This window comes from Hordeum vulgare, chromosome 5H (assembly GCF_904849725.1).
Source record: "Hordeum vulgare subsp. vulgare chromosome 5H, MorexV3_pseudomolecules_assembly, whole genome shotgun sequence".
Lineage (NCBI taxonomy): Eukaryota > Viridiplantae > Streptophyta > Magnoliopsida > Poales > Poaceae > Hordeum > Hordeum vulgare.
In genome coordinates, this window is record NC_058522.1 from 22,269,308 (window position 1) to 22,285,021 (window position 15,714).

General features: G+C 43.2%; 1 protein-coding gene across 1 annotated transcript; it reads right to left on the reverse strand.

Moving 5' to 3' along the window:
* Positions 1–423: 423 nt before the first annotated feature.
* LOC123453088 (vacuolar fusion protein CCZ1 homolog) lies at positions 424–9,123 on the reverse strand. The gene is made up of 11 exons (XM_045129849.1): positions 8,977–9,123; positions 8,804–8,886; positions 7,329–7,518; positions 6,564–6,657; positions 5,710–5,893; positions 5,439–5,548; positions 3,909–4,004; positions 3,336–3,797; positions 3,040–3,195; positions 1,467–1,696; positions 424–833 (listed from the first exon to the last, which is right to left on the reverse strand). Exons 3-11 carry the CDS (start codon positions 7,505–7,507, stop codon positions 803–805), a joined length of 1,542 nt encoding a protein of 513 aa, XP_044985784.1. The 5' UTR covers positions 7,508–7,518; positions 8,804–8,886; positions 8,977–9,123; the 3' UTR covers positions 424–802.
* Between the last annotated feature and the right edge of the window lie 6,591 nt (positions 9,124–15,714).

Sequence of the window (15,714 nt, forward strand, 5' to 3'; positions counted from 1 at the left end):
GCTGTGTACTCCCTTCGTTCCTAAATACAAGTCTTTTAAGAGATTTCACTAAAAGTTTACATACGAAACAAAATATGTGGATCTATATTTTAAAATATATCTATATGCATATGTATATAGTTTACCAATGAAACCTCTAGAAAGACTTATATTTAGGGATTTTGCGTTGAATCATTTACACCGAAATGGACATTTGGCTAATAGACCATGAGGATAACAAGACCCAAGGGGCTCAAAGAGAGAGTGGTCGTAAGTTAAGCCCAACCCCAAAAACAAGTTCTTTCTTTCTTTAGCATATACTCCCTTCATCCCAAAATAACCTTTTTAACTTTGCACTAACTCTAGTACAAAGTTATTAAGGTTGAGACACGTGTTTTAAGACGGATGGAGTAATATAAAGGTATACCCTTGAAAAGCAAGTTCTTTCAAGCTTCAGGTTAATTTCCAGGTTTTCTTTCTCTGGAGAAGGTTCAATTTTCAAGTTAAGCCATCTACAAGCCACAGAGAACCGGCCCGTAATACATACGAGTTAGTAGTCCTCCCTCAGGCATTTACATATAGAAATGAGTTGTTGTTTTCCAAAAAACATAAAATAGAAATGAGCATGTTCGTAAGTGGCCGCAGAACGTTAATGCTGGATCCTGCTCTGCATTATTTTTATTCCAAAGGGCTTGCAGCTGTACAACTGGTACGAATCCAGTTATCGCATGAGTAAGATCGACATCAATTACACACAGGTAAGGGAGTGATCCAGTCGAGAACCATGTGCAGTGCTGGACTGGATCTCATACTAGCAGTGCGTTCAGTCTGTAGAGAATGCCCCCTCGCAGTACCTGAGAGCAGTAGGAAAGCAAATGTTAACAAGACTAAATGCAGTTTAAGCTCCTCTTATCATGCTATGCCACATACACGGTAATAGGAAAACAATGCAAACTCAGGTGGAGTGCCATGGACTCGCAGTAGAGGACATAATCAGGTCAGGTAAGATATGTTCTGGCTTTTCTGCCCTAACTAATTCCAGTAGCACTATTCAAATACAAGTGTTCATGTTCTGGCTTTCTGCCCTAACTAAGATACTGTCTTCATGCTAAAAAACAAAACGAATTCCAGAGCACTATTCAAATACAAGTGTGAAGGCCTGCCAGTCTGCTCAAACAAAAGGTACCTATACAAAGGAAACAGCAGGTCTATCTTGGGGCATTAAAATATATAGGAGCATATTCTTTCATGATTTCATCAGGCACATAATCAACCAAATTTTCTTACTGTCAGTGCAAGTCTTGCGATATTTTACTACCCCTAGTACTTGGTCACAACTTTACTCCGAGTAGCTGCTCAAAAGGGCATGTACACTATTTCCTTATCCCAATCAGAGATGCGTAGCAACAAGTTACCTGTTGCTAAATTTCTCAACATGGTCACTGTAAATACGTATTGAAATTTGGCACCACATAGCAAACAGTTACCTGTTGCTGAATTTCTCAACAGCTGTAGATGCGTAGAGAAGTGTTTCGCCGCCCTTCTCTATAGCCATATAGAGTTCTTTTCCTCGAGAAATTTTAGCAATAATCCATGCATTATTTTTCGCTCTGATGCATACTTCATAATCCTTGTCATGGGTAGTGTCACTCCTCTTAGCTCTTGACTTCTCAAGATCTACTTCTCCTCTTAGCCTGTTGAGGGCAAGTAGAGAATCCTGCAAAAATTCATATAAAGGCAATTCAACAAATATGAATAAGACAAACCGTTATCGTGTTATTTGACGTAAAATTTGCAGTGGGGTTTTAATCCTACTGTTTATATAGTCAAAAAAATGATGACAGAAATCAATCTAAAAGACGAGACAACCTTGAAAAAATAAGCAAGTTAGCACCTACTAATATGCAGAAATGTATCTGAAACTAACTCTAATTACTCTAGGCCTAATAGATAGTACTCTGAATTCTGGTGCTTTATTGACCATGGGAGAAGTCCAATGTATAGGAGGAATAGCTTGGCTAACAAGCCGACTCAAAGAAATACTACAATCTTGACTCTGAAATGGATTCTAATCTGGACTCTCCACCTAATACGAATCTGAACCTAACAACTTTGTTCTGGACCAGAGTGTGGTACAGCCAGGGCTGGGGCCCTCCAACCATATGTGATTCCCCCACATAACATCTCTCCCTGCCTCCACAAACAGCTCGTACTCGAGCTGAAACAAGCAATGAACTCATCCAACGGCTCCCATGTTGCATCATCTTCAGAAGCCCCAACCCACTGCACAAGGAAGATGCACGTAGGGGATGGCCGCACAGCACCTAGCGTGGTGTCGGGTAGAAGCCGGATGCGATGGTTACAAGAGCACACTGGAGGCAACATGGTCGGAGCGGCGAAGAGGTCAGCAAACTTGTCGAGCATGTCACCCATGAGGCCAGACTCCTCGCTCATGATCATGCGGACAACAAGCAAGGCGGGTGGAGCCAGTGCAGTCCATGTGACATGGGAGCCAGCAAGGACAACAGTTACGTTGTGGCGATTGAAATCCCACAAAACTGATCCGAGGGAATAAAGCCAATCTGCCGCCGTCGACTTTGTCATCTTCCGCCATCGTAGATGACGGATACCAGATGGAACAAACTCTACTTACTCTAGGCCTAATAGATAGTAATACTCTGAATTCTGATGCTTTCACTGAATATGGGAGAAATACACTATATAGGAGGAATAGCTTGGCTGTCAAGCCGACTCGAAGGAAATACAATCTGGACTCCGAAATGTATTCTAATCTGGACTCTGCACCTAATAAATAACTTGTAGCAGTAAGGGAATCCTAGCAACCAATAAATAGCTTGTAGCAGTAAAGGAATCATAGCCACTTTGGGCTGGACCAAGGGTGGTGTGCCCAGGGCTGGGGCCCTCCGACCATATGTGGTTCCAATGTCCACAACTTTGCTTACCAGTGTAGAGAAATTAAAATGTTTTTCCCGGACGAATGAATGATCAACAAAATAATGAACTGGTATTCAGCTATTTACTCAATGCCAATGAACAAACCTTTGACAGGGTGATGACTTTCCCAGGTGGGGAGGCTCTTGATACTTTTCTGTTTGGATCAGAGAGTATGTAGCGGTATCCACCAACATGATAGGCATTTTCTCCTCCCCATCCTCGTGATAATTTTTGTTCAACACTGACAATGTTCTGTGATGCCTGCAATTTTATATGTAAAAATATTCATCATAAACAGTACCAAGAAGGGCATGCCAATATTTTGTACACAAGCAACTATTTAGGTCAACCCTGAATCAGGAAACTAAAAAGAAGTAGAAAATTATGCAAAGAACACACACATTTTCAAGAAGATGCCTCTTCACATGAGCAATGCCCTCTTCTCCATTTATCAGTGAGGAAGCTGGAATCACTAGCAAGATAGTAAGGTTCTTGTGCTGATAAACGCATAAATACATGCGCTCCTCTGCCTGATGAAACCACAATATTGGATTCAACGGTACAGCACCACGAATTTCTGTAGTTGCAAAGTCAGCAGCAACAAAACCATCTTTTCCCTTGGACAATTTCTCACGCTGAAGAGGCCTGAAATTATGGTGCATCTGATTTTGTCCACCAGGAGAAGTGTCACGAGATCGACTATGATACCTCTCTGCTGCAGCTGCTCCATTTGCCGAACTTAAAGTGGTGTCAGCATTAACATAACCCCCTTTCCGCAAATAGGACCATGAATTCCCGTTGGAAGATAAAGCACTAGGAGTCAACCGCAGGATAGCATAAGTGTATAGGTTTAATGTATCATCCTAAAACAGTAACAAAGAACTTAGAATCTTTAACAACAGGCAAACCACATGCCATGAATCAGAGAAGGAAAATAAAAATCCAACAGAAGTAGTGATTGCAGGGGATCATACCAGGGGAAGTGTCGTAGACACCAAGAGGTCCTCAAATAATACAATTGATTGGCAGATTACGTTTCGAAGACATGACCCAAGAACTGTGGTGAGCGACTGAAATACTAAAACATCAATGGTTGAAACAGATGGACAGACTATTACAGTCAAAATGATTCTAGATAATACAGCAACACAAAACATGTATACATTACTTTTGCAGGTTAATTTAAAAGTGTAATATGGTATTTGGATTGGTTCCAAAGAAAAATAAAAACTAAGGAAGGTTGCATACTTATCAAGAACTACTTCCACTGTCCTCCACGCCTAAAATGGAACAAACCATTTTTCACAGATCTAAAAAAATACAATATGAGATATTTTAGCTAATTGCATAGAGCATAATCTATGAAGTATTCCCTATGTTTTTGTGAAGCTAAACACTGTGTGTGCTTTCAGCAAAATCTCTTGGTTGTTTATGCTCAAGCTTCTCAGGCATATTGGCCTCGCGTGACTTGCCCTACCTTCTTTGGTCTACTTCGAACTCCTGTGTTCTCATAAACGACGTGCCAGGAGAGTAAGTCCAACATCACCGGGGCATTCGCCAAGGCGACCGTTTGTCGCCGATGGTATGCGTCATAGCCATGGGGACTATCCATCGTTTGGTCGACGCCACTGCCTACCTGGGCATACACCTCTGTCAATTTGGAAGCTATATTGGACAGATTTTCAGCCCATTCTAAACAAGCTGGACAATAAGCTCGCACGTTGACGTGTGAGCATGATGCCGAAGGGTGGCCGCCTAATTCTGACTATGGTTCTTCTTGGTGCCGCACCCATTCACGTTGCTGGCCACCGAGCTACTGAAGCAAGTGCATGAGGCCATTGTGGAATTCCTGTAATCTTTTTTCTGGGGTGGCCAATGGGATTCCTATGGTGGCAACAGCTTGGTGGCATGGCGTGATGTCTGTTGACCCGTCAAACTAGGCAGGTTCGGCATCTAGGACATCAAGAAGATGGGTTGCGCATTGAGGGCCAGCTGCCCTTGGTTGTGGCGGTCGATCCCACCATGGGCAAATTTTCCTCTAAAGATAAATCGCAACCTCGCGAGCCTGGTTTATGCAGCTACTAATGTCATTCTTGGCAAGGCCAGGCATGCTAAATTCTGGATCGATAGGTAATTCCGTTGAGTTAATCCAAGTTATGACTAGTGAACACTAACCAGTAACCTGTTCCTTGCCACCGAACCAGATACCCATCGATGTCAGAAATAGGTGCTTAGTAGAATCGGCCTCATACCCTGACTTTTCTGGGCTTGCAAATCAGACTAAAAAGAAGATATGGGCAGCAAATTGCATGCACAAGCATGCCCCTTTTTTCCATACAAAAAAAAGGCAAAATTGGAGGGCTTAGCATCATGCAAACTGATTTCAACTTACAAAGTACCGAGGGAGTAGGACACAAAAATCAGATCTACTGAAAAATACAGTTGAGATGGTACTGCTTTAACCAAAAGACGAACACATTAGATTTCATAACTATAAAGCCTACCTGAACTTCAAGTGCCACTTCTCGTGAGACTGTTAGCATTTGGACTGTTCCCCGCTCCGTTAGGCTATCACGGTAGGTTGGCAATTGTAGCTTTTTGCCAACACTAAAATCTGTTCCAGGACATATAGTAGTTTAGCTAATAAATTTACAAATACCTTCATAGTTTCTTTGGATCAGGGTTCAACTATATTCATCCTATCGCACATTCGATACCACATATAAAATTCAAAGCAGTTATACTGACCATACCATAATGGAAAAACAAACCTACCGCTCAAATAATCTGTGACAAATGTGTGGAGGTGACCACGGGCAAATTCAGCACTTGGTTGTCTGTCAAGTAAAGTTCGAATGGGTCCATGAAACATTGCGAAAAGCGAATGAGATTCTTTCAGTATTCCTTGCAATGCACCAAAGCGCAAAGTTGATTCATTGTCCTTAATTTTCTGCACTACCTAAAAATATTAAATCGCATGTTAACAATTTGAGCAGTACAGAGAGAAAAATAATCATCCAAGTTATTGACGTGCAGAGGATGTAAGTCCAAATTTGCAAGGAAAAGTGTGTACTGTATTCATCAACGAAAATCAACTGTCCACCATAAATGTTGGCATTAGACTTTGGAACATGCAAAATGCTTAACTATGTTTAGTCTACATTTGCCGGGCTCCTTTGATTTAAAGGATTATAGAAATTTTGGAGGATTATACTCCCTAGAATATTTCTATGTGGATTGATTGTTAGGATTTAATTCTATAGGAATCTTTAAGGATTACCTTGTACATTTCATGGGCAAGGAATCCTTTGTTTTTCCCTGTCGTGCAACCAAACAAACTTGTGTGCAAACGCCATCATGTATGATTCAAATGAGCATGACACTACAATTCTGTGTTTTTGGAATCCTGTGAGTGAAAGAGGCCCTGATTGCTGTACAATTAATATTAACTTTTGCATCGTATTGGTAGATAGAAGGGACAATTTCATTGAGATGCATAGATATTGATAAGGAAGCAGTTTGCTCGAACAAACGTAGAACTAGCAACTACATGTAAAGCCATACTTCATCACAACCAAAGATTACAGGACCCAAATAGCAACTAGTATAGTGTAGTGAACAGTCATTACCAGAACCATCCAAATATCTGGCTCAGCTTGGTAAAAAACGTGGGAGTGTTTGTCAGATTCTATCACCTCACAGTCATCTTCTGGAGAAAATATTCTGCACATAACGCACAAAAGTAACGCAGAAAGATGAAATGGCTGAACATAGCAAAACAAAGCAAGAAATGAAGTAGCACAATAAAGGATTATAATTGGTTGCAGAACTTTTGGGGATGTAAACCAACCAAACAAAAAAGGTTGCTGCCTACAAAGTGCCATAATCCTCAGGTCTTCTATGACTCCAAGTTAGTCTCTATTAATAGATATTTATGATTTTCCAGAGATCTAGATGAAGTTATCAACGAAAGGGGTAACTGTAAAGAAGTTACTAGCTTAAAAAGTAAGAAGTATTACAAAATTATAAAAATACTTAGACCCTCTCACAATAAAAGGTGCACAACTATCATATGCAAGTTCTTGCTTGAAAATTCTAAGCAGGAGGCCATGCTAACAGATTCACAAATTGTAAATTTTCATTTCATAGGTACTGATCTGCCACAGCAAGTAACTTATTAAAAAATTGAGCGCAATTATGGTTTGGAAGCAGCATGGTATTACTTATTAGTTATTACCGCACCAGATTAGTATGAAGTGTAAACAAACAACACGGTCAAGAGCAATCTTCAACGTTGGCAAAACAAGACTTAATTGTAGTGATAACTGGTAAGGACAACTAAATGTACATCTTCAGTTAGTGCAAGAAATCATGCAGGGACATGAAACGCAAACCTTGTGAAAGTGATGATTCCTTCACAGAGGCCAATGACGGAGAGCTGGAGCAGGATGGGGCAGTCAGCCGGGTGGAAGAAGAGGATCTTGTCGAGCTCCTGCCCCTCCTGCTGCCCTCTCCTCAGGTCGAAGATACACAGCTGCGCCCCATCGATATCAGCAGCTGAAGACAACCCCATCTTGACAGAAACTACAGAAGAACCGCCAGAGCAATAGTCAGTTCCAGTGGCAGATCTAGGATTTTAAAACAGAGTAGTCCATCTACAATAATTTGACAAATGACATGCCAACGTATTAAATAATTTATCTATAGCACAATAGTAATATATCAATATGGTCTTACAAACATAGTAAAATTCTCAATAGAGCCTGAATTTTGCATAAAACTATGAACTGTATGCCTCTTTGTTTTAACAGGCTTAACTGAGAGATCCAGCATAGCCTACTTCTGACATTTTTCCACGAAAGAGAAGCAACCCATCGCGTCCTCTTCATTCTTTGACAATTAAAAAAAATACATTCTATCAATCATAATTTTGAGCAACAAATTATGTGTATGTGTTATGTAAATGACAGATAGACTATCATAATCCATCAATATGAACACTGTAACACATCAAACCCTAATATCCTAAATCCTAACAAGGCATTGGGGAATTGGGTACCAGGGACTGATGGGGACTAAGGGCCAGTTCTTTTCGGCTCATGATTCTCCAGAATCTGATTCTAGGAAACTGCCCACATAATCAGCCGTCCAGTTCTTTTCTGAGATTGTTGTATGGGTTGTGTGCTGAAATGGATGTAATGCCCCTAGGCTGGAACTGTGTACTAACACTAGGCTGTTTCGAACAGTTTCAATTCGAATATGATCACGAAAGTGATTTGCTAATTCCATTAAGTTGTACTGAATTGCCACCACTCATCCGAAGCAGCAATGGTCTTCATAAAAGGATCTCTTCCTATGCCAGATGCTCTTTGATTGAAGCATTGTCTTCCATATGCTATAATCAGGCAATCTATACCAAAATTCTTATTAAGAAGCCATCAAATCTACACCACTACAAAATTCATACTAAGCAATCTACCATACAAATTGCTGCCAAACCATACAACTACGTTCCATAAATCAGTACAGGTTTGTGTTTAAAAAAAATCAACATACGTTTGTACCATGGAAATCAGCATACAGATTATATCATACGAGTACAAATTATTGCCATACACATTTGCCGAACAGAGGGAAAAAAAGAGATACTGAAAAACGTGGGCAGAGAGGGGCGGAGAAGCCAGGAATTTGCTCCTGGGTATTGTTGTAAAATAAATTTGTTTTTGCCAAAGTGGCATGGACCGGTGGACATTGGACAAACAATTACAATTCACAAGCAATCAGTGGCTTCTACTCCTTCTAGAATTCAGTAGCAGTGGCAATTCACATGGGGGAAAATCAGATTTGTTTAAGAACAGAGGGAAATGACCTTGGTGGCTGCTGCTTGTAGATGGATGGGGGTTGGCTGGATGCAGTACTGGATGGATGCAGACTTGACGGAGGTGGAGCCCGACGGCGACTCTACGACGGAGGCCGGACTACCGGAGGTGGAGCCGTCAACGCGCCCGCAAGGGGTGGCCGGATGTGGATTTGCGGAGCCCGCAAGGAGAGGCCGTCGCCCGCCGGACCTGGAATGGTTCGCCGGCGGACGGGACGGGGCGGGGTCGCCGGCTGGCGGCGCGAACCCTAGCTCCGCCGGATCGGGCGGGTGGACTTTGGTAGAGAACGAGAGAGGATGGAAGCTTTCGTCGGTCGTTTTGGGATTGAGATCCAGAACGTCAACGTAACGCCGAGATGCCCCCTCTATGGACCGTCTGATCGAGAATCAACGGGCAGATCGGCATGAACAGTCCCAGCTGCCGTACATCTTGCAGTGTTATCATGTTGCTGCAATATTCGATCTGGGGCATCCGTTCTCGATCCAACGGGCATGTTACAGCGATCGCGTGTCACTGGATCTTGGTCCTTCGTTTTGGTTCTCTCGCTTTGGACTCGCCCGAGTGGTATTTCGACCGTAAATACCATGTCAAATAGGGGTAATGCTCCAAAACAAAATGTTTCGTTTTGAGGGGTTGCCTAGAATGGTCATAATCGTCGGTTTTGGACGATTCTCATATACACTAGGATTCTCGAATTCTAGACGATTTTTGAAACACAAACGAATTTTTCATGATTTTGATTCCTCAAACCCTTATTCTTTAGAATTAGTCAAAAGAGCTGACCCTAAAGACAACGAATAATGTAACTCATTTTGTCGTGTGTTGTAGGTTGTAGTTGTATGTCGTCTCACGGGACCAGACGACAAGAGTTGATGCCAATTGAGTAGTAAGTGAGGACTAGGTGAGTGGGACGCAGTGGTTAGGCAACTTCTGCTCTCCTACGTAGACATCCGGCAACGACACAACGTTGGCGAGGCGACACGATGTCGAGGGGAATTGAGGGAATAAGGACGGGAGCAGTTGCGAGCTTGCATGTGTGGCCGTCCCCTAGCGCTATTGGTTGTGCTTGTGGGTAGGCAACATTTACTAGGCCCTCTAATTTATTTCTTCCCCCTATCATCTCTAGATATTGTATGCCATACATGGCAACCGAAAATCCCAAGGTGGGTCACGGCCCACCCTGTCCATCCTATAGATTCGTCCATCCACTCCAAGCGAACCCCATGGTGAAGACCTAGAGGTAGATTTCACGCAACCAGAGATAACTTGACATGGAATTGTTAGGAACTTTGGGGAGAGGGGGGAGAGATTAAGAGAACACGCACTCCCTATAACAGTGGCAACGGCAACGGCGGTAGCGATGGGGTGGCATAATAAGGTGGATGGGAGAGGAGAAGGAATGGTGGGAGCTTGTGAGTGGAGGAATGGTTTGGGGTCGACGTGCGATAGGGGACGGGAATGGGGTTGCAACAGGGAGCTTCATGACATTTGTTTTCGTGCGGTGGGTGTGTTCAGTTGGAGGAACAAAGTGGAACGTAATGGGTCGGACCCGTTCCTGAATGTCGTTCTCATGTTTGGTTGAAAAACGGAATGGAACGAAGTGGTTCCAGGAATGGCATATTCCCTCTTTATGTCGTTCCATGCGGTTCCTCTAAATCGAGCGGGCCACGTGGAACTGCTTGATACGTCCCAAACGTATCTATAATTTTTTATGGTTTCACGTTGTTATCTTGTCTTCTTTGGTTGTTTTATGTACCTTTTATATCTTTTTTGGGACTAACTTATTAATTCAGTGCCAAGTGTCAGTTCCTGTTTTTTCCGTGTTTTTGACTCTTTTCAGATCTGATTTTGGAACGGAGTCCAAACGGAAGAAAAACCCCGAAATGATTTTTTTTCCCGAACGGAAGAAGTCCAGGGGGCTTTTGGGCCAAGCCAGGTGGGCTCCAGGGAGCCCACAAGCCCCCACTCCGCCACCAGGGGGAGGCGGCGGTGGGCAGGCTTGTGGCCTCCCTGGCCGCCCCCTGACCTAGTTTTTGGCCTATAAATTCCCAAATATTCCGCAAAAAATCAGGGGAGCCTCGAAAATACTTTTCCGCCGCCGCAAGCTTCCGTTTCCGCGAGATCTCATGTGGAGACCCTTCCCGGCGCCTTACCGGAGGGGACTTTGGAGTTCGAGGGCTTCTTCATCATCATCATCGCCCCTCCAATGACTCGTGAGTAGTTCACTTCAGACCTACGGGTCCGTAGTTAGTAACTAGATGGCTTCTTGTCTCTCTTGGATCTTCAATACAAAGTTCTCCATGATCTTCATGGAGATCTATCCGATGTAATCTTCTTTTGGCGATGTGTTTGTCGAGATCCGATGAATTGTGGATTTGTGATCAGATTATCTATGATATATATTTGAGTCTTTGTTGATTTCTTATATGCATGATTTGATATCCTAGTAAGTCTCTCCGAGTCTTGGGTTTTGTTTGTCCAACTAGATCTATGATTCTTGCAATGGGAGAAGTGCTTGGTTTTGGGTTCTGCCATGTGGTGACCTTTCCCAGTGACAGTAGGGGCACCAAGGCACACATCAAGTAGTTGCCATCAAGGGTAAAAAGATGGGGTTTTTTATCATTGGTTTGAGATAATCCCTCTACATCATGTCATCTTGCTTAAGGCGTTACTCTGTTCTTATGGACTTAATACACTAGATGCATGCTGGATAGCGGTCGACGTGTGGAGTAATAGTAGTAGATGCAGAAAGTATCGGTCTACTTGTTTTGGACGTGATGCCTATTGATACGTCCCAAACGTATCTATAATTTTTGATGGTTTCACGTTGTTATCTTGTCTTCTTTGTATGTTTTATGTACCTTTTTATATCTTTTTGGGACTAACTTATTAATTCAATGCCAAGTGCTAGTTCCTGTTTTTTTCTGTGTTTTTGACTCTATTCAGATCTGATTTTGGAACGGAGTCCAAATGGAAGAAAAACCCCGAAATGATTTTTTTCCCGAACGGAAGAAGTCCACGGGGCTTTTGGGCCAAGCCAGGTGGGCTCCAGGGAGCCCACAAGCCCCCACTCCGCCACCAGGGGAGGCGGCGGTGGGCAGGCTTGTGGCCTCCCTGGCCGCCCCCTGACCTAGGTTTTTTGGCCTATAAATTCCCAAATATTTTGCAAAAAATCAGGGGAGCCTCGAAAAAACTTTTCCGCCGCCGCAAGCTTCCATTTTCGCGAGATCTCATCTCGAGACCCTTCCCGGCGCCTTGCCGGAGGGGACTTTGGAGTTGGAGGGCTTCTTCATCATCATCGCCCCTCCAATGACTCGTGAGTAGTTCACTTTAGACCTACGGGTCCGTAGTTAGTAGCTAGATGACTTCTTCTCTCTCTTGGATCTTCAATACAAAGTTCTCCATGATCTTCATGGAGATCTATCCGATGTAATCTTCTTTTGGCGGTGTGTTTGTCGAGATCCGATGAATTGTGGATTTGCGATCAGATTATCTATGATATATATTTGAGTCTTTGTTGATTTCTTATATGCATGATTTGATATCCTAGTAAGTCTCTCCGAGTCTTGGGTTTTGTTTGTACAACTAGATCTATGATTCTTGCAATGGGAGAAGTGCTTGGTTTTGGGTTCTGCCATGTGGTGACCTTTCCAAGTGACAGTAGGGGCACCAAGGCACACATCAAGTAGTTGCCATCAAGGGTAAAAAGATGGGGTTTTTTATCATTGGTTTGAGATAATCCCTCTACATCATGTCATCTTGTTTAAGGCGTTACTCTGTTCTTATGGACTTAATACACTAGATGCATGCTGGATAGCGGTCGACGTGTGGAGTAATAGTAGTAGATGCAGAAAGTATCGGTCTACTTGTTTTGGACGTGATGCCTATTGATACGTCCCAAACGTATCTATAATTTTTGATGGTTTCACGTTGTTATCTTGTCTTCTTTGTATGTTTTATGTACCTTTTTATATCTTTTTGGGACTAACTTATTAATTCAATGCCAAGTGCGAGTTCCTGTTTTTTTCTGTGTTTTTGACTCTTTTCAGATCTGATTTTGGAACGGAGTCCAAATGGAAGAAAAACCCCGAAATGATTTTTTCCCCGAACGGAAGAAGTCCACGGGGCTTTTGGGCCAAGCCAGGTGGGCTCCAGGGAGCCCACAAGCCCCCACTCCGCCACCAGGGGAGGCGGCGGTGGGCAGGCTTGTGGCCTCCCTGGCCGCCCCCTGACCTAGGTTTTTTGGCCTATAAATTCCCAAATATTTTGCAAAAAATCAGGGGAGCCTCGAAAATACTTCTCCGCCGCTGCAAGCTTCCATTTTCACGAGATCTCATCTCGAGACCCTTCCCGGCGCCTTGCCGGAGGGGACTTTGGAGTTGGAGGGATTCTTCATCATCATCGCCCCTCCAATGACTCGTGAGTAGTTCACTTTAGACCTACGGGTCCGTAGTTAGTAGCTAGATGACTTCTTCTCTCTCTTGGATCTTCAATACAAAGTTCTCCATGATCTTCATGGAGATCTATCCGATGTAATCTTCTTTTGGCGATGTGTTTGTCGAGATCCAATGAATTGTGGATTTGTGATCAGATTATCTATGATATATATTTGAGTCTTTGTTGATTTCTTATATGCATGATTTGATATCCTAGTAAGTCTCTCCGAGTCTTGGGTTTTGTTTGTCCAACTAGATCTATGATTCTTGCAATGGGAGAAGTGCTTGGTTTTGGGTTCTGCCATGTGGTGACCTTTCCCAGTGACAGTAGGGGCACCAAGGCACACATCAAGTAGTTGCCATCAAGGGTAAAAAGATGGGGTTTTTTATCATTGGTTTGAGATAATCCCTCTACATCATGTCATCTTGCTTAAGGCGTTACTCTGTTCTTATGGACTTAATACACTAGATGCATGCTGGATAGCGGTTGTGGAGTAATAGTAGTAGATGCAGAAAGTATCGGTCTACTTGTTTTGGACGTGATGCCTATTGATACGTCCCAAACGTATCTATAATTTTTGATGGTTTCACGTTGTTATCTTGTCTTCTTTGTATGTTTTATGTACCTTTTTATATCTTTTTGGGACTAACTTATTAATTCAATGCCAAGTGCCAGTTCCTGTTTTTTCTGTGTTTTTGACTCTTTTCAGATCTGATTTTGGAACGGAGTCCAAACGGAAGAAAAACCCCGAAATGATTTTTTTCCCGAACGGAAGAAGTCCACGGGGCTTTTGGGCCAAGCCAGGTGGGCTCCAGGTAGCCCACAAGCCCCCACTCCGCCACCAGGGGAGGCGGCGGTGGGTAGGCTTGTGGCCTCCCTGGCCGCCCCCTGACCTAGGTTTTTTGGCCTATAAATTCCCAAATATTTTGCAAGAAATCAGGGGAGCCTCGAAAATACTTTTCCGCCGCCGCAAACTTCCATTTTCGCGAGATCTCATCTCGAGACCCTTCCCGGCGCCTTGCCGGAGGGGACTTTGGAGTTGGAGGGCTTCTTCATCATCATCGCCCCTCCAATGACTCGTGAGTAGTTCACTTTAGACCTACGGGTCCGTAGTTAGTAGCTAGATGACTTCTTATCTCTCTTGGATCTTCAATACAAAGTTCTCCATGATCTTCATGGAGATCTATCCGATGTAATCTTCTTTTGGCGGTGTGTTTGTCGAGATCCAATGAATTGTGGATTTGTGATCAGATTATCTATGATATATATTTGAGTCTTTGTTGATTTATTATCTGCATGATTTGATATCCTTGTAAGTCTCTTCGAGTCTTGGGTTTTGTTTGGCCAACTAGATCTATGATTCTTGCAATGGGAGAAGTGCTTGGTTTTGGGTTCTGCCATGTGGTGACCTTTCCCAGCGACAGTAGGGGCAGCAAGGCACACATCAAGTAGTTGCCATCAAGGGTAAAAAGATGGGATTTTTATCATTGGTTTGAGATTATCCATCTACATCATGTCATCTTGCTTAAGGTGTTACTCTGTTCTTATGGACTTAATACACTAGATGCATGTTGGATAGCGGTCGACGTGTGGAGTAATAGTAGTAGATGAAGAAAGTATCGGTCTATTTGTTTTGGATGTGATGCCTATTGATACGTCTCAAACATATCTATAATTTTTTATGGTTTCACGCTGTTATCTTGCCTTCTTTGTATGTTTATGTACCTTTTTATATCTTTTTGGGACTAACTTATTAATTCAGTGCCAAGTGCTAGTTCCTGTTTTTTCCGTGTTTTTGACTCTTTTCAGATCTGATTTTGGAACGGAGTCCAAACGGAAGAAAAACCCCCAAATGATTTTTTTCCCAAACGAAAGAAGTCGAGGGGGCTTTTGGGCCAAGCCAGGTGGGCTCCAGGGAGCCCACAAGCCCCCACCCTGCCACCAGGGGAGGCAGCGGTGGGCAGGCTTGTGGCCTCCCTGGCCGCCCCGTGACCTAGATCTTTGGCCTATAAATTCCCAAATATTCCACAAAAAATCAGGGGATTCCTGGTGCCGTCGACACAACTATTTCTGGCGCCGTTGCAAGGGATACACATCAGCCATCAGAAGTATTTCTGGCGCCGTTGCTGGGGAGGAGAAATCAAGATCTATCCAAGTAGGTCTCACAAACTCTTCTCTTGCATTTAGTTTTGTTGCCAGTTGCCTCTCGTTTTCCTCTCCCCCACTTCACATTTGCCGTTTTCATTTGCCTTTCTCCTATGCCTTTTTCGTTCGCCCTTTTCTCTCGCTTGCTTTCTGTTCGCTTGTGTGCCATGTGCCTTCAATATGCTTGCATCTTCGCTTGCTGAAAATCTAGTGATATGGATCTTCATCCACTTGCTAGTCTCTTTAAGAGACCCACTCGTGTGGAACAAATTGCTAGTGAGTTGAGGGCAATTGACTATTTCTTTGGAGTTTTGCGTAA